We start from the raw sequence: 25,436 nt of genomic DNA, 5'->3' as shown, positions 1-25,436 counted from the left end.
AAATTCCAATTAGAATCTGGCTCAAAATTTTTTCAATCAGTTATAGAACCAATTGCTCTATATGGCAGTGAAGTATGGGGTCCACTCTCTAATAATGAATTTACTAAATGGGACAAACATCCAATTGAAGTATTGCATGCAGAGTTTTGCAAGACTGTATTGCAAGTACAAAGAAAAACTCCAAATAACGCATGTAGGGCAGAATTGGGCCAATATCCCCTCCTCATTCGAATAGAAAAAAGAGCCATCAAATTTTACAACCATCTAAAAACAAGTGACCCTAAAACATTCCATCACACAGCTCTACAATGTCAAGAGATGAAACCAGAGAAGAGTCCCCTCAGCCAGCTGGTTCTGAGGCTCAGTTCACCAACCCAAACCAACCCCATAGAGCCTCGGGACAGCCCTCAGAAAATCTGGCCCAACCAAATCATCACAAAACAAAAAGAAAAATATATAACCTATTGGAAAGACACCACAAAAAATCAAAGTAAACTTCAATGCTATTTGGCTCTAAACAGACAGTACATGGTGGCAGACTATCTGACCACTGTGACTGATAGAAAACTGAGGAAAACATTGACTAGGTACAGACTCAGTGAGCACAGTCTGGCTATAGAGACCGGTCGTCACAGACAAACCTGGCTGCCCAGGGAGGACAGGCTGTGCTCACTCTGCTCCAGGGGAGAGGTAGAGACAGAAGTGCATTTCCTACTACACTGTGACAAATACTCAGACCTAAGAGCATATTTCTTTCCCAAAATTATAATTCAATACAAAGAATTTGAAACTATAAAAGATGAAGAAAAATTCAAATATTTGTTGGGTGAAAAGCCAAAATGTGCAGTTTTGGCAGCCAAATATGTGTCCTCCTGCCACAGCCTGAGGGACAGCCAGTGAAAAATGCAAAGTAATGTTGATAATATTTCCCATTTAGCTTAGTTTTGTTTTGTCTTTCGTACCAGGTCATGTGTCTTCTCAGTCATGTTGACACTGGTCTACTACTGTTGCTTTAATGTATTGTTGTTCTGATTAATATTGTTGTTGTAGCTGTTATTAATGGTAATCCCATGTCCACTACTACTATTATTATTACTGTTAGTCCCACCATTTATTTATATATAAATATATATATATTTTGTGTATATATATACATATATATTTTATTTAAATTTTTCGATATGTATACTTTGACAATGTAAGTAATAATAACTTGCCATGTCAATAAAGTCAATTGAATTGAATTGAATTGAATTGAGAGAGACAGAGAGAGAGAGACAGAGAGATAGAGACAGAGAGAGACAGAGAGAGAGAGAGAGAGAGACAGAGAGATAGAGATAGAGATAGATCCTCACCAAGAGATTCATTATTCACAGAAATGTCTACATTTATTCCAAATTTCAACTTATTAAACCCAGAGGAAAAACTAAAAATACTCATGGGCGAAGGAGCAATGGCTCCTCTTGCAGCCAAATATGTATTTGCCTGCCATAGCCTGAGAGACACTGAATAATAACATCTGCATAGTAAGCAGTAACTTACTTATTATTACTATTATTGTTATTACTGTTATTGTTATTACTATTATTACTGTTGTTTATCATTCCAAGTAGTAATGGTATGGGTGGTAATGGTAATGATAGCAGTTTAATGATGGTGGTGGTGGTAGTAGTGGTAATGATGATAATAGTTGTAGTACCGATGTAATGGTGAAGATGATCGTTATTTAGTTATAGTTTCATTTTTTTATTACATTACATTCGATTATTGACTGTTACCATTTTATTGTTACTATTTTTATATTTAATTTTGTGTTATTATTTACTGCCATTCTATATTATTATTTGTCATTGTTCATCATTTTATTTCAATGTATATTGTATACATTGTTGCTTTGGCAATATTGACACAATGTTTTTCATGCCAATAAAGCAGCTTGAATTTGAATTTGATAGAGATAGAGAGACAGAGAGACAGAGAGATAGAGAGACTATGTGCTCACTGCCCACAAAATGAGGTGGAAATTGAGCTGCACTTCCTAACCTCCTGCCCAATGTATGACCATATTAGAGACACATATTTCTCTCAGATTACACAGATCCACAAAGAATTAGAAAACAAACCCAATTTTGATAAACTCCCATATCTACTGGGTGAAATACCATAGTGTGCATCACAGCAGCAAGATTTGTGTCCTGTTGCCACAAGAAAAGGTCAACCAGTGAAGAACAAACACCATTTTAAATACAACCCATATTTATGCTTATTTATTTTCCCTTTTGTACTTTAACCATTTGTACATTGTTACAACACTGTATATATACATAATACGACATTTGTAATGTCTTTATTGTTTTGAAACTTCTGTATGTGTAATGTTTACTGTTAATTTTTATTGTTTATTTCACTTTTGTATATTATCTACCTCACTTGCTTTGGCAATGTTAACACATGTTTCCCATGCCAATAAAGCCCCTTGAATTGAATTGAGAGAGAGAGACAGAGAGAGAAAGAGAGACAGACAGAGAGAGGGAGAGAGAGACAGAGAGAGAGAGACAGAGAGAGAGAGAGAGACAGACAGACAGAGGGAGAGAGAGACAGAGAGGGCGAGGGGGTAGTACCTCTGACACTATGGTCCACACCAGTTTCCTGGCCAGTATCACAGTGATGAAGATAGTCAGGTGGTAGTCCACCGTGATGAGGGCTGAGAAGCCCACACAGCTACTGCTTCTAGATGTGCTGTTGGGGGTACTGGAGGACTGGAGTTGGGCTGTTGGGGGTACAGGAGGACTGGAGTTGGGCTGTTGGGTGTATTGGAGGACAGGAGTTGGGCTGTTGAGGGTACTGGAGGACTGGAGTTGGGCTGTTGAGGGTACTGGAGGACTGGAGTTGGGCTGTTGAGGGTACTGGAGGACTGGAGTTGGGCTGTTGAGGGTACTGGAGGACTGGAGTTGGGCTGTTGAGGGTACTGGAGGACTGGAGTTGGGCTGTTGAGGGTACTGGAGGACTGGAGTTGGGCTGTTGAGGGTACTGGAGGACTGGAGTTGGGCTGTTGAGGGTACTGGACGACTGGAGTTGGGCTGTTGAGGGTACTGGAGGACTGGAGTTGGGCTGTTGAGGGTACTGGAGCACTGGAGTTGGGCTGTTGAGGGTAATTGAGGACTGGAGTTGGGCTGTTGGGGGTAATTGAGGACTTGCAAAGAAAAAGCCATATCTCAGACTGGCCAATAAAAAGAAAAGATTAAGATGGGAAAAAGAACACAGACACTGGACAGAGGAACTCTGCCTAGAAGGCCAGCATCCCGGAGTCATCTCTTCACTGTTGACGTTGAGACTGGTGTTTTGCGGGTACTATTTAATGAAGCTGCCAGTTGAGGACTTGTGAGGCGTCTGTTTCTCAAACTAGACACTCTAATGTACTTGTCCTCTTACTCAGTTGTGCAACGGGGCCTCCCACTCCTCTTTCTATTCTGGTTAGAGCCAGTTTGCTCTGTTCTGTGAAGGGAGTAGTACACAGCGTTGTACGAGATCTTCAGTTTCTTGACAATTTCTCGCATGGAACACCCTTCATTTCTCAGCACAAGAATAGACGGATGAGTTTGAGAAGAAAGGCCTTTGTTTCTGGCCATTTCGAGCCTGTAATCGAATCCACAAATGCTGATGCTCCAGATACTCAACTAGTCTAAAGAAGGCCAGTTTTATTGCTTTAATCAGGACAACAGTTTTCAGCTATGCTAACAAAATTGTAAAAGGGTTTTCTAATGATCAATTAGCCTTTTAAAATGATAAACTTGGATTAGCTAACACAACGTGCCATTGGAACACAGGAGTGATGGTTGCTGATAATGGGCCTCTGTACGCCTATGTAGACATGCCATTAAAAATCTGTCGTTTCCAGCTACAACAGTCATTTACAACATTAACAATGTCTACACTGTTTTTCTGATTAATTTGATGTTATTTTAATGGACAAAAAATTTGCTTTTCTTTCAAAAACAAGGACATTTCTAAGTGACCCCAAACTTTTGAACAGTAGTATACATCAAGCATACCTGAAGAGTTTTAATGAAGTTACATTACTGATGGTTACTAAGCAGTACTTCAGAACATACTATATACATCAAGCATAGCTGAAGAGTTTTAATGAAGTTACATTACTGATGGTCACTGATTATGAATATGTGTTCAAAGCAATGAAGTCATTGAACAAATCACTATTAGAAGGTGTGATCAATTAAAAACAGATTTAAAGTCTACTTAAATCTACTTTTTTGTTGAAGTTAATTATTTAAGAGACCAATATTCATATATTCACCAATATTCACCAATATGCATATTCTCTAAATTAAAAAAATACATTAAGATTAAAAAGTAAAAAGTAAAATAACAAATAAAAACAAAGGGCAAGTCAACCACTAAATAATGCAGTCTCTTCATAATCTGTGATTAAGGCATATCAAGCCATAGGTTAGATGGAAAAGTAAATGAGAGAAATATCATTATTATAATTGAAAATAAATAAACAATGTCAGACGAGCTCATTATTTACCTGTATATTGTGTTTATAAAGGTCAAAAAGCTCAATCTGTTGGTTAACCCATTGGCGTTCACGTTTACTTTTCTTCCATTTGTTTGAATACTACATTTACTTAAAATGATTTTCTTACTACATCATGAGTTGTATAGATGTACTTAGATTGGAATATTGTGTTTCTTTGACATACAACTCAACATGTTAGTTATTTCATTATGGAACATCAGATCTGTAAATTGTTAAGAGGTCATATAGTTTATTCATGTATTTGTAAATATGACTTTCTGTGATCCAGTTGTGTATTTCCAGATCTGCACATTATTTCAACAACTCTGGTCGACTGGCTCCTTACAATTTAATTCTGTGATGAAACCAGAATTGTTTCTGGTTGTCAAGTATTTGAATGTTAAATGATATGTTAACATGTTGGTGAACAACAGTCATTATATACAGTAGAACTCCACTTTATTTCATGTTGAAAGCCTCTTTCAAGCTCTTCATTGCATTATGAGTTGTTAATGCCTTCCAGTCTTCTGGGAGATCATGTACCCTTTACATTTCTCATATTCTCCATCTGTCAGGAGTTGTTTTAAAATGGAGAACAGGAAAGCCCCTCGGGTGCTGTACTCCTGTGACCCTTTACCTGTCTTCACTTCATCAACCACATCAGGACCAATCATTTTGGTCACATAGTCCTGTACAGCTGGCTGTAAGAGCTTTGTGAACCCCTCAGCATTCTTAAAGGCACTGATCTCGTTTATGAAATAAGTCTCTGAACTCAGTAAAGTACTTGTTCTTAGACAGTTCCAGACACCTCCGTGGGTCATTAACTTCAATAAAATCATCATGCATCTTCTGGAACTCTCTGGCTGCTCTGCCACAGATGTGTAGCTTCAGAGAAACCTCACACTCCTCACTGATTTTTACATTCTTGTGTTGTTGCAATGTTTCATCAATCTTGTTCAGCAGCTCTTTGATGTAAGTATCATGGTAATCTGTTTTGCTTTCCACCTTCTGTGTTATAAACAACTGACACTGTGTTATGATGTCATCACACAACTCTTGTAGTTTCTTCCTGTAATGGTTGGTGTCCCAGGGCATAACAAAGCCCTCAAGTCTCTTCCCTAAACCCCCAGTTTTCACAACAAATTCTTTACCACAATCCACCAGATTGTTTCCAACCATCATACTATTGACATGACTCCCCCTTGTTGATAGATTTCCACTTAACATGAGGAAGGCATCCTGAGCCACATCTCTTCTTGAGAGTCCTCTGAAGTGCATCTCAGATAGAGTTTTCCTCCACATGTTTTCAAACTCTTTACTGAGGGCCTCATCTGATAGAACAGATTTATTCTGTCTACATTTCTGAAGCAGATCTACTACCTTTCTCTCCATTGTACTTGTCTGAGAACTCTTGATGTTGTTCAGTTCTGTCATTCCTTCCTTGATTTCAACAGCTTGTTGAAGTTTGTACCTCACTGTGTTTTCTGCCTCTCGTCTCAGTGTTTTGGCACTGGACACAAAGTCCTCCTTGTATTTTTCCACCAGATTGACATGGCCATCTTCCTTTTCAAAGTATTTTACTAGATTGTATTGGATTTCCATTTCTCCCAATGACAGTTTCCCAGATGCTTCTATCATCAAGTCTTGTAGCACATCTCTTATGGACCTCTGGGGATGTTGATCTGTCATGACAATGTAGGACATTTTAGTTTCAGCACTCACCATCCATTTATACATCTCTTTCTGGAAGGCCCATTCCCAACCATTGTATTCAGAGCATAATCTGGAGTACGCATCTGCAACCAAACTGTTTCTGAAACTGAAGATGAATTTCTCAAATTTCACTGCCTCCCACAAGGTTTGTGTCCACTTCAAGAAATGTGTCAAGTCATCATTTCTCTGGCATTTTCTGAAATCATTCATCAACGTCTTCTTGAAGTTGTACACAGCCTCACTGTAGCCAGCATTGACTGGAGCCATAGGGGGAGTCCCATGCCAGAGTCCTGGGATGTAGCAGCTGCTTGTGTCTGGATCATACTCCATCACATCAGTGAACTTGGTGATATTCTCCTTCTTCTCTATTCTGGCTGCTGCCTGGGTCATTTCATTCAACTGTTCCAACAACTTCTTTCTGTCCCTCATGTTGTTGTCATGAGCAGACATGTCTGACACATTCTGGTGCACAAAATGACATATCGGCTTCTTCCCCACTTCCTTCATCCTGATAAAAGCATGAACAACAATCTGCAGAATGTCTTTCATCTCTGTGGAGTTCTCCATGGAGATGTTGATGATAGTGACATCACTGAGTCCAATCACCAGTGTGGCCAGTTCATTGTCATGTTCATGGCTGTCATCTAGTTGAGCCAACTCTGGTGATTTCAACCCCTCTGTGTCAATGACCATGATGAAGTCACATTTCATCTCCTCCTTGAGGTCTTTGTTGACTTTAATCAGTAGCATGAAGGCCCCTCTGGTGCATCTTCCACTGCTGACAGCAAACTGGACTCCAAACATGGTGTTGAGGAGAGTGGACTTCCCAGTGCTTTGGACCCCTAAAACTGTCACAACCCGGATCTTGCTGTTAGAGTCCACAAGCGTATGAAGCTGAGTCAGAACAGCTGATATCCACTTCAGAGGGATATTTGATGCATCTCCATCCACAAGTTCAATGGGGAAACCATCCAACAGCATCTTAGCACACAATCCAGGGAGATGCTCCATCTGTTTCCTTTGAGGGCTACTTTCAGGGAGGGAGCAGGAAGCTTCATATAACTGGCCCAACTCACGCAGGAAGTGTTCAAGACCCAAGGAACAGTCAGATAATTGCTTATCCAAATCTTTAATGTTGTCTTTTTTCTCAGGAGAATTTTGGCAAAGATCTTTGTACTGGTCCCGCAAAGCAGACAGGTTCTGCCGTGACAGATTGTCCAGATTTATCCGCATCCATTTGAGGAAATAGGAACGCTCAGGTCCTGAACTAGACAATCCTAAAATGAAGCTTGTCATTGCATCTGACATGTCAAATGTATATTGTTTCTTTCTCAGCTCTTCCTCCTTTCTCTTCAGAGAGCTCTTGTAGTGTTCAATGTCTTGATCCCCTGCTTTTCTCAGTCTACATCTCTCTTTCTCCAACTGGGAAAGCTCTTTCCAGATTGTTCCTTGTAAGGGTAGCTGTTGGTCTTTGAATTTCATTGTGTCTTTGATGTTCCTGGTGATTTCATCTGCCATCTTCCTGGTACTCTGACACTCATCACTGTCTTCATCAACCAGAATCTCCATCTGACGAGCCACGGTAGCCATGTTTTCAATTGTCAATCTGTTTTTACTTTGTTCGATGATGTCACCCACAGATGACTGCAGGATTTTGACAAATTCTGCATCATTCTGCTTCTTCTTCACAATCACATTTGTTGGGTTGATACTGTAGTTTGTGATCATTTTCTTCAATGTGTCCACCCTGAATGTTTTATTCTGAGAGTTGACAACCAGAAATAACGCTGCTTTTGTGATTTCGCCTTCCAAAACCTTGAAATCTGCCTCAAAATCATCAGTGAAAATGTAAACTGCAGCTGATGTTTGACACAGAAAGGAGAACTGTGTTTCAAAGGACCTGATGTCTCCTCTGAGATTGACAACAGCCACAGGCTTAGTGAACATGTCTATGTTTCTGTTCCCAGATGGGAAGTACCAGCTGATTTCAACCAGACCATCTGAGATTCTATGAGTGATGTCGCCACATTCCATATCATGATGAACAAAAGTGTCATGGTACTGCTGAGGGTTACTAAGCAACTTGTTCAAAATCTGAGACTTGGACAAGCTACTCTTTCCTAACCTAACAAAGGACACCATAGGAATATCAGAGACAACAATTCTCTCCTCCACAAAATAATTTGTGGCCATTTGGGAAGAGGGTCTAAACTTCCTCACTATGTCCCTCAAGGCCCAGAGCATCAAAGTGATTTGTTTTGTGTCACAGTTGGGCAGCAGCAGAGGAACAGCAAACTGGCACATGGACATTTTCTGGACCATCTCCTGCTGCAGGAAACCATCTGAACACAGAAACAGGGCAGTTACCAGGTCCAGTGGATTAATTACATTGCTGTTATCAGTGTCTGTGGTCAGGTTGTCTACACCACAATAGGAAACCTCCTGGTCAGTGGTCAGGTTGTCTACACCACAATAGGAAACCTCCTGGTCAGTGGTCAGGTTGTCTACACCATAATAGGAAACCTCCTGGTCAGTGGTCAGGTTGTCTACACCATAATAGGAAACCTCCTGGTCAGTGGTCAGGTTGTCTACACCACAATAGGAAACCTCCTGGTCAGTGGTCAGGTTGTCTACACCATAATAGGAAACCTCCTGGTCAGTGGTCAGGTTGTCTACACCACAATAGGAAACCTCCTGGTCAGTGGTCAGGTTGTCTACACCACAATAGGAAACCTCCTGGTCAGTGGTCAGGTTGTCTACACCATAATAGGAAACCTCCTGGTCAGTGGTCAGGTTGTCTACACCACAATAGGAAACCTCCTGGTCAGTGGTCAGGTTGTCTACACCACAATAGGAAACCTCCTGGTCAGTGGTCAGGTTGTCTACACCACAATAGGAAACCTCCTGGTCAGTGGTCAGGTTGTCTACACCACAATAGGAAACCTCCTGGTCAGTGGTCAGGTTGTCTACACCACAATAGGAAACATCCTGGTCAGTGGTCAGGTTGTCTACACCACAATAGGAAACCTCCTGGTCAGTGGTCAGACATTTCACACTCCTAGCATTCACATTTGCCATAATTAATTTCTTCAGGAAGGCCCCTGGAAGTGACTGCATAGTGGTAAGAGGTTCATCTGAAGTAGTATCAGCATTTATCTCAAGGACAGTACTTAACGTCAGCTTGTTTTCATAATGATCTTCTAGTTCAGTCTTTGACAACAGCTCCCTGAGACAGGATCCTGTAAATAGAAATGAAAAGAGAGCCATGATTACAAATCCTCTTCAACGTGTAGCAGAAAAGCAAACTGACAGGTGTTTACACTGTACTATGGATGAAGTTAAAACAAGCAGAGGCAGACCATCTCTGTGACACAGCGACTCACAGAAATGGAAACAAACATGTGAATTCAGATACAGTTTGAGTTGTGAATCCATTGAGCTCCTTAACTCCTAACGGAGCTGTTATGAGACCAGATACGGTATGGTAATTTCTGTTTGGATACATTTGGAAACAGCCATTTTACTGTTAAACCAATGAAATATCCATTAAATTGAGAAATTGTCAACTATTGTTATAGAACTATATCAGTATCTCTATACATTACAGCATGGAATAAAGGTACAATAACATGTCCTGTTTCTAGAACTATATCAGTATCTCTATACATTACAGCATGGAATAAAGGTACAATAACATGTCCTGTTTCTAGAACTATATCAGTATCTCTATACATTACAGCATGGAATAAAGGTACAATAACATGTCCTGTTTCTAGATCTATATCAGTATCTCTATACATTACAGCATGGAATAAAGGTACAATAACATGTCCTGTTTCTAGATCTATATCAGTATCTCTATACATTACAGCATGGAATAAAGGTACAATAACATGTCCTGTTTCTATATCAGTATCTCTATACATTACAGTATGGAATAAAGGTACAATAACATGTCCTGTTTCTAGATCTATATCAGTATCTCTATACATTACAGCATGGAATAAAGGTACAATAACATGTCCTGTTTCTAGAACTATATCAGTATCTCTATACATTACAGCATGGAATAAAGGTACAATAACATGTCATGTTTCTAGATCTATATCAGTATCTCTATACATTACAGCATGGAATAAAGGTACAATAACATGTCCTGTTTCTAGATCTATATCAGTATCTCTATACATTACAGCATGGAATAAAGGTACAATAACATGTCCTGTTTCTAGAACTATATCAGTATCTCTATACATTACAGCATGGAATAAAGGTACAATAACATGTCCTGTTTCTAGAACTATATCAGTATCTCTATACATTACAGCATGGAATAAAGGTACAATAACATGTCATGTTTCTAGATCTATATCAGTATCTCTATACATTACAGCATGGAATAAAGGTACAACAACATGTCCTGTTTCTAGAACTATATCAGTATCTCTATACATTACAGCATGGAATAAAGGTACAATAACATGTCATGTTTCTAGATCTATATCAGTATCTCTATACATTACAGCATGGAATAAAGGTACAATAACATGTCCTGTTTCTAGATCTATATCAGTATCTCTATACATTACAGCATGGAATAAAGGTACAATAACATGTCCTGTTTCTAGATCTATATCAGTATCTCTATACATTACAGCATGGAATAAAGGTACAATAACATGTCCTGTTTCTAGAACTATATCAGTATCTCTATACATTACAGCATGGAATAAAGGTACAATAACATGTCCTGTTTCTAGATCTATATCAGTATCTCTATACATTACAGTATGGAATAAAGGTACAATAACATGTCCTGTTTCTAGATCTATATCAGTATCTCTATACATTACAGTATGGAATAAAGGTACAATAACATGTCCTGTTTCTAGAACTATATCAGTATCTCTATACATTACAGTATGGAATAAAGGTACAATAACATGTCCTGTTTCTAGAACTATATCAGTATCTCTATACATTACAGCATGGAATAAAGGTACAATAACATGTCCTGTTTCTAGATCTATATCAGTATCTCTATACATTACAGCATGGAATAAAGGTACAATAACATGTCATGTTTCTAGATCTATATCAGTATCTCTATACATTACAGCATGGAATAAAGGTACAATAACATGTCCTGTTTCTGTAGTGTGAGGCTGCTTGATGTACACGTAGTGAACACACCCTGGTCAGGAAGCTAGTCTATTGCAGGACCTGACCCCAATCTATCTCCTTAATGCTGAGTACCAAGCAGAGACTCATTTAGTCTCCTTAATGCTGAGTGCCAAGCAGAGACTCATTTAGTCTCCTTACTGCTGAGTGCCAAGCAGAGACTCATTTAGTCTCCTTACTGCTGAGTGCCAAGCAGAGACTCATTTAGTCTCCTTACTGCTGAGTGCCAAGCAGAGACTCATTTAGTCTCCTTACTGCTGAGTGCCAAGCAGAGACTCATTTAGTCTCCTTACTGCTGAGTGCCAAGCAGAGACTCATTTAGTCTCCTTAATGCTGAGTGCCAAGCAGAGACTCATTTAGTCTCCTTAATGCTCAGTGCCAAGCAGAGACTCATTTAGTCTCCTTAATGCTGAGTACTGTGGCAAAGAAGGGGGTCGAGTGATAAATGGCAGATATGTGAGAGCAGAACTAATAAACGGGCTCTGCCCGATCACTAAAATGGCCACCCCGATCAGAACTACAGATCACAAAATGGCCGACTGCCAAAACTACAAGTCCCAGAAGCAAGGGGAACCCTCAGAAGGTGGAGCCAACACACAGATAAAGGGTCAAGAAAAACCAGGAAGAGGAAGTGAGGGCTGGAAGGGTCTGTGAACCATAGAGAAAGAGACAATAGATATTGGCTGGATTTACTGTGTATGAGCTGGACTGTTTTGGACTTACCTGTGGGCGTTTGGACCTGGACCTACTGAGAACCCGATTCGTGTACCGAACCCTGCTATCCTTGACCTTGCCTACGACCTGGGTGGACCAGGACGGAGAGACAAACACACAGGTACTGTCCTGTTCGAAAGAACTCTCATTCTGGGGTAATTTGGTGACAGTTTCCCACTTAATTTGTGACAAATGCTCATAACCTTGAAGAGGTTTGCCACACGTGGTGGAGAATGTGGGCAAATGGACTAACCATTCCGCTGGTTAGGTTAAACAAAAAAACATTAAAAAAAAACACTCCAAAGGGGAGTCAAGTTTTTTTTTTTTTTTTGCTTGGTTTGATTAGAGCAGTTTCTCAGGAAAATGAGTATGGAGGGAGCCATACAAGCCCTGTTACAAGCGGCGGCCACCCAACAAGAGGCAACTAGAGCTCAACAAATAGCTCATCAGGATGCAATGCGAATGTACCAGGACACGTTACAGGTCCAGCACCGCACCAACCAGCTGCTCAGAGAAGAGCAAGAGAGAAACACCCGGGAGTTAAGAGAAGGCCTAAAGGGGCTAGCGGACCAATTTGGGGCTCAATTACCAGCTGCAAATACCCAGAGGCGGGCCAATCATTTTCTTCAAAAAATGACAGCACAGGATGATGTGGAAGCATATCTTACCACCTTCGAAAGGACTGCAGAGAGGGAGAAGTGGCCGAAAGAAGAATGGGCAGGGCTTCTGGCACCATACCTGGCAGGGGACGCGCAAAAAGCGTATTTCGACCTGGAGTTGACAGATGCACAGGATTACGATAAACTAAAGGGAGAGATTCTGGCAAGACTGGGAGTGACCGATACCGTGAGGGCACACCGCTTTCACCAGTGGTCCTACCGATCTGGACAACCTCCCCGAACACAGATGTTCGACTTGATTCACCTGGCACGGAAATGGTTGCGACCGGAGACCCGTTCCTCCGCCGAGATTGTCGAGACCATCGTACTCAACCAGTTTCAGCGAGGTCTACCCCAAGAAGTGCGACGATGGGTTGGCCAGAACGAGGTACTTTCCGCCGACCATCTCGTGGGCCTAGTTGAACGGTATTGTACGGCAGGAACAGCTGAGCAGGCACAGGAGGAAAGATTCCCATTCCCCAGGCCAGGGCGAACCAGCGGACAGGGTAAGACTGTCCCAACAGGTGGAGGGGGAAGAGAGCAGCGTGGGGGCATGAGGAAAGAATCAGAATCGGGCCGAGACACTAAGGGAGAAAACGGAAACCGGGACCGGGGGTCGAGGGGGTCTCCCACCCGAACGCCTATTATCTGTTACAATTGTAATCGACCAGGACATATTGCAGCCTACTGCCCTATTAAAGAAGAGCCAATGCAATGTAACCTCGGTGAAAAAGAAGATGATATGTGGTATGCATGTCCTGTTGTAACCACTGTACTTGAAAGATCAAGAAACAAACATATGTGCAGGGTGACGGTTGAAGGGAAAGAGGTGGAAGCACTGCTGGATTCCGGCAGTATGCTAACCCTGGTCGTTGCAAACCTAGTGCCAACTCATAAACTGGATACAAGTCAGGATATCAGTGTTACATGCATTCATGGGGATACCCGTCTGTACCCCACAGCCTTAGTGAGCATACAAACAGAGGACGATCTGCTGAATTGTGAGGTCGGCGTGGTCCCAAAGATGCCATATGATGTAATATTGGGTAGACACTTTCCTAACTTTGCGAAGTTAGGCCAAAAGAATGGCATATTTGAGAAGCCAACAACCCTGACCAAGCAGGAAGAAGCATGGGGCCTTCAACCAAAGCCAAGAAAAGAGGTCTCCCAGGGGCCAACCTCACAGGTGCTAGTAGGGGAGGATGAGGATGAAGTGGCAAACCTCGTTGACAACGAACAGCCCGGTACTAGTGGGGCTGGGGTCGATCTGAATCCAGAGGATGACGATCTAGAACCAGCAGACCTGGCAAGGTCCTTGACTAATTTCGGGACGGCCCAAAACCAGGATCCAACCCTGCAGCAAGCCAGAGCAGACGTGCAGGTCGTCGATGGTACTCCCATAAATGATGGGATGAGGCCTAATAGTTTTCCCCACTTCATTATGAAAAAGGGTTTGGTGTACAGAGTCTCAAAAATAGGGGTTGATGTGGTTGAACAGTTGTTGGTCCCCACCCGGTACCGGAGGACAGTACTGGATCTAGCTCATGGGCACATTCTGGGTGGACACCTTGGTATCGATAAAACCCGAGACCGGATTGTAAGGAGGTTTTACTGGCCAGGAATTCAGGCTGAAGTGGCTCGGCATTGTGGAGAGTGCCCGGAGTGCCAGTTAACAGCTCCCCGACCAGCTGTTAGAAGCCCGTTAGTGCCACCCCATAATCGAAACGCCATTTGAGAGGATAGCGATGGATATAGTGGGACCACTACCCAAGTCCGCCAGAGGACACCAATACATTCTGGTCATTCTAGATTATGCCACTCGCTACCCAGAAGCCATTCCCCTTCGGACGATGACTTCCAAAAATATTGCCAAGGAATTAGTGCTCTTGTTCACCAGGGTAGGGGTTCCAAAGGAGATCCTTACTGACCAGGGGACCCCCTTTATGTCCCGCCTTATGGCGGACCTTTGTAAATTGTGGCAGGTGAAACAGTTGAGGACATCGGTTTACCATCCTCAGACGGACGGGCTGGTTGAGAGATTCAACAGGACCCTGAAGTCAATGCTCAGGAAGGTAATCGATAAGGATGGGAAAAACTGGGATTGCATGTTGCCGTATCTGATGTTTGCCATTAGAGAGGTTCCTCAAGCCTCGCTGGGGTTTTCTCCCTTTGAGCTGGTATATGGGAGGCACCCCCGGGGAATCTTAGACATCGCCCGGGAAACCTGGGAGCACCAATCCACCCCGTATACTAGTGTCATAGAGCACGTCACGGCAATGCAAGACAGGATAGCCACAGTCATGCCCATCGTCCGAGAGCACATGAGACAAGCACAAGAGCACCAGCGGCACACTTATAACCGGCAGGCTACCCTGAGGGAATTTCAACCGGGAGATAAGGTGTTAGTGCTGATCCCCACGGTAGAGTGCAAACTACTAGCCACATGGAAAGGACCATATGAAGTACTGGAGAGAATAGGAGAAGTGAATTATCGGATCCGACAGCCAGGTCGACGGCCACAGGAACAGATCTATCACATAAACCTGTTAAAAGCATGGAGAGAGAGAGAAACACTAATGGTCACATACCCTACACACACTCAGGGGGCAGCCGAAGTAAATATTTCACCTACTCTGTCCCCAGCACAAGTACAGGAAGTAAAGACCCTGATCCAGAAAAACAGAGATGTGTTTTCAGAGGTACCCGGCCGAACTGAGGTTACGGCTCACGATATCGTTTCCCTACCAGGGAGAAAAGTGAGCATGAGGCCATATCGGGTACCCGAGGCTCGACAGGCCGCGTTTAGAGCAGAGACAGAGAAAATGTTGACAGCTGGAGTGATCGAGGAGTCACATAGTGAGTGGTCTAGCCCAATTGTGATGGTCTCCAAGCCCGATGGGTCTTTGCGGTTTTGTAACGACTTTCGGAAAGTAAATGAAATCTCCAAGTTTGATGCCTACCCCATGCCCCGAGTAGACGAACTACTGGAGAAAATTGGTAAAGCTCGGTACATTACGACCCTGGACCTGACAAAAGGGTACTGGCAAATTCCTCTGACCCCCAGGGCCAAAGAAAAGACAGCCTTTGCAACTCCTGACGGTTTGTTTCAATACACCGTCATGCCATTCGGCTTACATGGGGCCCCAGCTACCTTTCAACGGCTCATGAACAAGGTCCTAAAACCGCACCAGGCATACGCCGCAGCTTATTTAGATGACGTGGGAATCTACAGCCCTGATTGGGAATCCCACTTACCCCGGGTACAGGCGGTGGTAGACGCCCTTAGAAAGGCAGGGCTCACGGCGAACCCTGCCAAGTGTTATGTGGGGTTAGGGGAAACAGAGTATCTGGGATACACCGTGGGAAGAGGGTTAATCAAACCCCAACAGAAGAAGGTGGAGGCAATTAGAGAATGGCCGAAACCAGTAAATAAGAAGCAAGTTCGAGCCTTCCTAGGGCTGACCGGTTACTACCGGAAGTTCATCCCAAGTTATGCCACAGTGGCCGCCCCACTCACCGACATGACTAGAGCCAGAGGGCCAAACATGGTCAAATGGGATGAAAGGGCCACCAAAGCATTTAGGACATTACAGGAGGCTCTCTGCTGTAATCCAGTGCTGGTGGTACCAGACTTTGAGAAAGAGTTTGTGGTTCAGACGGATGCCTCAGAGGTCGGCTTGGGAGCAGTGCTATCCCAAGAGGTAGAAGGGGTGGAACACCCCATCCTGTTTTTAAGCAGGAAGCTGGAACCACGGGAAACCAACTACGCGGTCGTTGAGAAAGAGGCGCTGGCAGTAAAGTGGGCTCTAGAAAGCCTGAAATACTACCTGCTGGGGCGCCACTTCACCCTCATCAGTGACCATGCCCCACTCACCTGGATGCATAGGGCTAAAGAGAAGAACGCTCGGGTGATGCGGTGGTTTTTGAGTCTCCAACCGTTTCACTTTGACTTGAAACACAAAGCAGGGAAGGAAATGGGAAATGTGGATGGGTTATCCCGCATGCACGCATATTTTGCTGCGGTAGCCCGACCTAGGGGGTCGGATCTAGGGGGGGAGATATGTGGCAAAGAAGGGGGTCGAGTGATAAATGGCAGATATGTGAGAGCAGAACTAATAAACGGGCTCTGCCCGATCACTAAAATGGCCACCCCGATCAGAACTACAGATCATAAAATGGCCGACTGCCAAAACTACAAGTCCCAGAAGCAAGGGGAACCCTCAGAAGGTGGAGCCAACACACAGATAAAGGGTCAAGAAAAACCAGGAAGAGGAAGTGAGGGCTGGAAGGGTCTGTGAACCATAGAGAAAGAGACAATAGATATTGGCTGGATTTACTGTGTATGAGCTGGACTGTTTTGGACTTACCTGTGGGCGTTTGGACCTGGACCTACTGAGAACCCGATTCGTGTACCGAACCCTGCTATCCTTGACCTTGCCTACGACCTGGGTGGACCAGGACGGAGAGACAAACACACAGGTACTGTCCTGTTCGAAAGAACTCTCATTCTGGGGTAATTTGGTGACAGTTTCCCACTTAATTTGTGACAAATGCTCATAACCTTGAAGAGGTTTGCCACAGTACCAAGCAGAGACTCATTTAGTCTCCTTAATGCTGAGTGCCAAGCAGAGACTCATTTAGTCTCCTTACTGCTGAGTGCCAAGCAGAGACTCATTTAGTCTCCTTAATGCTGAGTGCCAAGCAGAGACTCATTTAGTCTCCTTACTGCTGAGTGCCAAGCAGAGACTCATTTAGTCTCCTTAATGCTGAGTGCCAAGCAGAGACTCATTTAGTCTCCTTACTGCTGAGTGCCAAGCAGAGACTCATTTAGTCTCCTTACTGCTGAGTGCCAAGCAGAGACTCATTTAGTCTCCTTACTGCTGAGTGCCAAGCAGAGACTCATTTAGTCTCCTTACTGCTGAGTGCCAAGCAGAGACTCATTTAGTCTCCTTACTGCTGAGTGCCAAGCAGAGACTCATTTAGTCTCCTTAATGCTGAGTGCCAAGCAGAGACTCATTTAGTCTCCTTAATGCTCAGTGCCAAGCAGAGACTCATTTAGTCTCCTTAATGCTGAGTGCCAAGCAGAGACTCATTTAGTCTCCTTACTGCTGAGTGCCAAGCAGAGACTTATTTAGTCTCCTTAATGCTGAGTGCCAAGCAGAGACTCATTTAGTCTCCTTACTGCTGAGTGCCAAGCAGAGACTCATTTAGTCTCCTTACTGCTGAGTGCCAAGCAGAGACTCATTTAGTCTCCTTACTGCTGAGTGCCAAGCAGAGACTCATTTGGTCTCCTTAATGCTGAGTACCAAGCAGAGACTCATTTAGTCTCCTTAATGCTGAGTGCCAAGCAGAGACTCATTTAGTCTCCTTACTGCTGAGTGCCAAGCAGAGACTCATTTAGTCTCCTTAATGCTGAGTGCCAAGCAGAGACTCATTTAGTCTCCTTACTGCTGAGTGCCAAGCAGAGACTCATTTAGTCTCCTTAATGCTGAGTGCCAAGCAGAGACTCATTTAGTCTCCTTACTGCTGAGTGCCAAGCAGAGACTCATTTAGTCTCCTTACTGCTGAGTCCCAAGCAGAGACTCATTTAGTCTCCGTAATGCTGAGTGCCAAGCAGAGACTCATTTAGTCTCCTTACTGCTGAGTGCCAAGCAGAGACTCATTTAGTCTCCTTACTGCTGAGTGCCAAGCAGAGACTCATTTAGTCTCCTTACTGCTGAGTGCCAAGCAGAGACTCATTTGGTCTCCTTAATGCTGAGTGCCAAGCAGAGACTCATTTAGTCTCCTTAATGCTGAGTGCCAAGCAGAGACTCATTTAGTCTCCTTACTGCTGAGTGCCAAGCAGAGACTCATTTAGTCTCCTTAATGCTGAGTGCCAAGCAGAGACTCATTTAGTCTCCTTAATGCTGAGTGCCAAGCAGAGACTCATTTAGTCTCCTTACTGCTGAGTGCCAAGCAGAGACTCATTTAGTCTCCTTAATGCTGAGTGCCAAGCAGAGACTCATTTAGTCTCCTTACTGCTGAGTGCCAAGCAGAGACTCATTTAGTCTCCTTACTGCTGAGTGCCAAGCAGAGACTCATTTAGTCTCCTTACTGCTGAGTGCCAAGCAGAGACTCATTTAGTCTCCTTACTGCTGAGTGCCAAGCAGAGACTCATTTAGTCTCCTTACTGCTGAGTGCCAAGCAGAGACTCATTTAGTCTCCTTACTGCTGAGTGCCAAGCAGAGACTCATTTAGTCTCCTTAATGCTGAGTGCCAAGCAGAGACTCATTTAGTCTCCTTAATGCTGAGTGCCAAGCAGAGACTCATTTAGTCTCCTTACTGCTGAGTGCCAAGCAGAGACTCATTTAGTCTCCTTAATGCTGAGTGCCAAGCAGAGACTCATTTAGTCTCCTTACTGCTGAGTGCCAAGCAGAGACTCATTTAGTCTCCTTAATGCTGAGTGCCAAGCAGAGACTCATTTAGTCTCCTTACTGCTGAGTGCCAAGCAGAGACTCATTTAGTCTCCTTACTGCTGAGTGCCAAGCAGAGACTCATTTAGTCTCCTTACTGCTGAGTGCCAAGCAGAGACTCATTTAGTCTCCTTACTGCTGAGTGCCAAGCAGAGACTCATTTAGTCTCCTTACTGCTGAGTGCCAAGCAGAGACTCATTTAGTCTCCTTACTGCTGAGTGCCAAGCAGAGACTCATTTGGTCTCCTTAATGCTGAGTGCCAAGCAGAGACTCATTTAGTCTCATTAATGCTGAGTGCCAAGCAGAGACTCATTTAGTCTCCTTACTGCTGAGTGCCAAGCAGAGACTCATTTAGTCTCCTTAATGCTGAGTGCCAAGCAGAGACTCATTTAGTCTCCTTAATGCTGAGTGCCAAGCAGAGACTCATTTAGTCTCCTTACTGCTGAGTGCCAAGCAGAGACTCATTTAGTCTCCTTAATGCTGAGTGCCAAGCAGAGACTCATTTAGTCTCCTTACTGCTGAGTGCCAAGCAGAGACTCATTTAGTCTCCTTACTGCTGAGTGCCAAGCAGAGACTCATTTAGTCTCCTTACTGCTGAGTGCCAAGCAGAGACTCATTTAGTCTCCTTACTGCTGAGTGCCAAGCAGAGACTCATTTAGTCTCCTTACTGCTGAGTGCCAAGCAGAGACTCATTTAGTCTCCTTAATGCTGAGTGCCAAGCAGAGACTCATTTAGTCTCCTTAATGCTCAGTGCCAAGCAGAGACTCATTTAGTCTCCTTAATGCTGAGTGCCAAGCAGAGACTCATTTAGTCTCCTTACTGCTGAGTGCCAAGCAGAGACTTATTTAGTCTCCTTAATGCTGAGTGCCAAGCAGAGACTCATTTAGTCTCCTTACTGCTGAGTGCCAAGCAGAGACTCATTTAGTCTCCTTACTGCTGAGTGCCAAGCAGAGACTCATTTAGTCTCCTTACTGCTGAGTGCCAAGCAGAGACTCATTTGGTCTCCTTAATGCTGAGTACCAAGCAGAGACTCATTTAGTCTCCTTAATGCTGAGTGCCAAGCAGAGACTCATTTAGTCTCCTTACTGCTGAGTGCCAAGCAGAGACTCATTTAGTCTCCTTAATGCTGAGTGCCAAGCAGAGACTCATTTAGTCTCCTTACTGCTGAGTGCCAAGCAGAGACTCATTTAGTCTCCTTAATGCTGAGTGCCAAGCAGAGACTCATTTAGTCTCCTTACTGCTGAGTGCCAAGCAGAGACTCATTTAGTCTCCTTACTGCTGAGTGCCAAGCAGAGACTCATTTAGTCTCCTTACTGCTGAGTGCCAAGCAGAGACTCATTTAGTCTCCTTACTGCTGAGTGCCAAGCAGAGACTCATTTAGTCTCCTTAATGCTGAGTGCCAAGCAGAGACTCATTTAGTCTCCTTACTGCTGAGTGCCAAGCAGAGACTCATTTAGTCTCCTTACTGCTGAGTGCCAAGCAGAGACTCATTTAGTCTCCTTAATGCTGAGTGCCAAGCAGAGACTCATTTAGTCTCCTTACTGCTGAGTGCCAAGCAGAGACTCATTTAGTCTCCTTAATGCTGAGTGCCAAGCAGAGACTCATTTAGTCTCCTTAATGCTGAGTGCCAAGCAGAGACTATTTTAGTCTCCTTACTGCTGAGTGCCAAGCAGAGACTCATTTAGTCTCCTTAATGCTGAGTGCCAAGCAGAGACTCATTTAGTCTCCTTAATGCTGAGTGCCAAGCAGAGACTCATTTAGTCTCCTTACTGCTGAGTGCCAAGCAGAGACTCATTTAGTCTCCTTAATGCTGAGTGCCAAGCAGAGACTCATTTAGTCTCCTTACTGCTGAGTGCCAAGCAGAGACTCATTTAGTCTCCTTACTGCTGAGTGCCAAGCAGAGACTCATTTAGTCTCCTTACTGCTGAGTGCCAAGCAGAGACTCATTTGGTCTCCTTAATGCTGAGTGCCAAGCAGAGACTCATTTAGTTTCCTTAATGCTGAGTGCCAAGCAGAGACTCATTTAGTCTCCTTACTGCTGAGTGCCAAGCAGAGACTCATTTAGTCTCCTTAATGCTGAGTGCCAAGCAGAGACTCATTTAGTCTCCTTACTGCTGAGTGCCAAGCAGAGACTCATTTAGTCTCCTTAATGCTGAGTGCCAAGCAGAGACTCATTTAGTCTCCTTACTGCTGAGTGCCAAGCAGAGACTCATTTAGTCTCCTTAATGCTGAGTGCCAAGCAGAGACTCATTTAGTCTCCTTACTGCTGAGTGCCAAGCAGAGACTCATTTAGTCTCCTTAATGCTGAGTGCCAAGCAGAGACTCATTTAGTCTCCTTAATGCTGAGTGCCAAGCAGAGACTCATTTAGTCTCCTTAATGCTGAGTGCCAAGCAGAGACTCATTTAGTCTCCTTAATGCTGAGTGCCAAGCAGAGACTCATTTAGTCTCCTTAATGCTGAGTGCCAAGCAGAGACTCATTTAGTCTCCTTACTGCTGAGTGCCAAGCAGAGACTCATTTAGTATCCTTACTGCTGAGTGCCAAGCAGAGACTCATTTAGTCTCCTTAATGCTGAGTACCAAGCAGAGACTCATTTAGTCTCCTTAATGCTGAGTGCCAAGCAGAGACTCATTTAGTCTCCTTAATGCTGAGTGCCAAGCAGAGACTCATTTAGTCTCCTTACTGCTGAGTGCCAAGCAGAGACTCATTTAGTCTCCTTACTGCTGAGTGCCAAGCAGAGACTCATTTAGTCTCCTTAATGCTGAGTGCCAAGCAGAGACTCATTTAGTCTCCTTAATGCTGAGTGCCAAGCAGAGACTCATTTAGTCTCCTTAATGCTGAGTGCCAAGAAGAGACTCATTTAGTCTCCTTAATGCTGAGTGCCAAGCAGAGACTCATTTAGTGTCCTTACTGCTGAGTGCCAAGCAGAGACTCATTTAGTCTCCTTACTGCTGAGTGCCAAGCAGAGACTCATTTAGTCTCCTTACTGCTGAGTCCCAAGCAGAGACTCATTTAGTCTCCGTAATGCTGAGTGCCAAGCAGAGATGCTGGGTGCTAATGCTGAGTGCTCATTTAGTGCCAGTTTTACACTGTTTGGTATGACTCAGCCGGGTGTCAAACTCCCAACCTACCAATCACAGGCCGGACACTAACCACAAGGCCAGTGGTTGGTCAAATGAGACACCAAAATATTCTTGACATTCCTCACAAACACTGTTTTCCCTTCACTTTGGGCTGTTGTTGAGTCACATGCAATATTGTCAGAAAATGACTTCCTGGATCAGCTGATGATGGAAAGTGTCCCGGCGTAACTAAACATCTGGACACCAAATACTCATCCAAATATTACGTGTAATAATTGAGGAACAACGTTAATGACAGTAGCGATTTTGTTTTTATGAATCAAGGATTAGATAGTACAGGTGGTTATACATAGCTACTGTATAGTTGCAGTTCTGGGGGGTTGTTAGTATACTGTATGTTGTGTTATGCTATGTGATGCTATGTGATGGTATGTGATGGTATGTGATGCTATGTGATGGTATGTGGTGGTATGTGATGCTATGTGGTGGTATGTGATGCTGTGTGGTGGTATGTGATGGTATATGATGGTATGTGATGCTATGTGATGGTATGTGATGGTATGTGATGCTATGTGATGGTATGTGGTGGTATGTGATGCTATGTGGTGGTATGTGATGCTATGTGGTGGTATGTGGTGGTATGTGATGCTATGTGATGCTATGTGGTGGTATGTGATGCTATGTGATGCTATGTGATGGTATGTGATGCTATGTGATGCTATGTGATGCTATGTGATGGTACGTAATGGTACGTGATGGTACGTGATGGTACGTGATGGTACATGATGGTACGTGATGCTATGTGATGGTATGTCATGGCTGAGCTGCAGCATTCTGTCTACTCTCTGTACGATGTCTTCTGTTATGTCACCATGTATGCTTTTCCATTACAAATTTCCATCAGCTAAGTGCAGCGTTTCTTTATCATGGTCCAATAGAAGGGGGTCAGATCATTGTGTAGTCTGCTCAGGATCCATCTCTCTGCTAATCTCATGGCCTACAGAAAAGAGGACAACATGCACGTCGAAGAGTATCTCTCCTCTCTCAGTAGCACAAGTTTGAGTCCAAGTTAAGGCAACAGTGTTGTGTTTACATTCTGCTTTTCCAGAGGCGGTCCATATGATAACTTTTATTGGTTCTTCAGTCTGAAATACACAATAGGTTCCTTCCCTTTAAGCATGATCTCTTAAGTTCTGTTTGCATTTTGGACAATTGCATGTATATCGTACTCTCATACACCCCTAGATAAAATAATTAGCATGGAACATCAGTCATCATCACTAGAACTAACACTGCTTTGTCCTCTCATGTTATGCTACCTGCATACTGAGCATCTGTTCAACATTGATGCTAGCAACCAATGACAATATACTGGAACTCATCACGGTTCTGGTTCCTTCGTCAACGCTGACCGCTAGCTCTGAGCTATGTGCCACTCAATTCTGCATCAACGCTGATACTGCTTCTCATGTAGTCCCGGTTTCACCCTCAAGATCAGGGGCCATGATCCTCTGCTCTACGATGTTACATTTGTTTGATTCTGAGATTGTGGAGCTACATGACTTCCTGCAGTATTGCTTTATGATCATGATTGTGTCAGCCGTCCAGTAGCTATGTTACATAGGTAGAATATCCTTCTATATCAAGATGACAGCTCATCCTGCCTCAGCAAAGCCACCCAGTGGTGCATCTATTGGTCACTAAATCTGGAGACCTAGGACCATGAAAAAATGGCTAGCTGGAGATGAAAATATTTGCCATGGGTCCCCAGATCCTCAAAAAGTTCTACACCTACACCATCGAGAGCATCCTGACTAGTTGCATCACCGCCTGGTATGGCAATTGCTCTGCATCTGACTCTAAGGCACTACAGAGGGTAATGCGTACAGCCCAGTATATCACTGGGGCCAAGCTTCCTGCCATCCAGGACCTATATACTAGGTGGTGTCAGAGGAAGGCCCAAACATTTGTTAAGAACTCCAGTCACCCAGGTCATAGACTGTTCTTGCTTCTACCACACGGCAAGCGGTACCGGAGCGTCAAGTCCAGGTCCTTAAGGCTCCTTAACAGCTTCTACCCCCAAGCCATAAGACTGCTGAACAATTAATCAAAAGGCCACCAGGACTGGTCGTTCTGGGACCTATAGAAACATGGCAATGGTGCCCTTTACTAGAGCAGTACTATCTAAGGCTATACATTGCAGTGGTAACGTTAATATACAAACAATAAAAACCTTGCTGATACACATACTAGTAGGCAGCAATTATAATGACTGTAACAGTTATATAAAAATATAGTAATGATAACCACACTAAAACGAGGTAGCATGCACGGGGTACACACAAATAATGCTAGCATTAACTGGAAGCTAGCAAACCAACACTGCAAAATTATACAATTTACAATTACTAGGCTGCTTCCTACCGTTCTACGATAGTTGCTGGGGACTGACACTCTCGTAGTCCATTTGGGGTAAAATGACAGGAGGGCAGCTCAGAACTGCTGAAACTGGATTTTAAAGAGCTGATTCTAACTCTGAAAGACTCCAAAAAGCAGCCGGTTATTTCAGGCCCTGTGTATTTGCTCGACCGCAACAGCGGAAGATTCAGCTCCTGGCATTACACATCTGGCTAAAAGACTACTGTAGCGCTGTTGGGATAACTTTTATTGATAACTTCGACACGTTTTGGAAACAGCAGATGCTCTACAGGAATGACAGAGTCCATCAGAATCATCTTAGTGCCTGGGCCCTGTCCTCGTAATTCAAGAGCGTGTTGAGACAATGACTTATCAGTGACCGTAGCCCTGCTCAGATAATCTCTACCATCGTGTCGCTGAGCTGTCATAATGCTGCTGCAAATGTACATTTTCCCAGGTGTGTTGTCAATCATAATGTAAGTAACTTCATTTTATCCTACAGCTACTGTCAGCAGTAATCATGTGCCTGTGAACTTTATTGATACTGTTAACACAGATGGTTTGCCCTAGTAGAAAACCCACTGTGAGCAGTTCACCCTGCACTATCAGCTCAAATAAATACCACGGTCATGTCTCAGGTGGGTTGAGTCACTGATGGCTGAGTGGGTTGAGTCACT

General features: G+C 43.6%; 1 protein-coding gene across 1 annotated transcript in view; it reads right to left on the bottom strand.

Moving 5' to 3' along the window:
• Window positions 1-4,798: 4,798 nt before the first annotated feature.
• Window positions 4,799-25,436, bottom strand: part of LOC129813404 (uncharacterized) — a 97,852-nt gene continuing 77,214 nt past the window's right edge. The window contains 2 exon segments of the mRNA XM_055865740.1: window positions 4,799-5,274; window positions 5,276-9,492. Of these exon segments, the coding sequence (XP_055721715.1) occupies window positions 5,050-5,274; window positions 5,276-9,492 (4,442 nt within the window). The 3' untranslated portion in view covers window positions 4,799-5,049.

The sequence above is a fragment of the Salvelinus fontinalis genome, chromosome 16 (genome assembly GCF_029448725.1).
Source record: "Salvelinus fontinalis isolate EN_2023a chromosome 16, ASM2944872v1, whole genome shotgun sequence".
Classification (NCBI taxonomy): domain Eukaryota; kingdom Metazoa; phylum Chordata; class Actinopteri; order Salmoniformes; family Salmonidae; genus Salvelinus; species Salvelinus fontinalis.
Note: the sequence above shows the minus strand (reverse complement) of the source record. Positions and strands in the feature narration are given on the sequence as shown.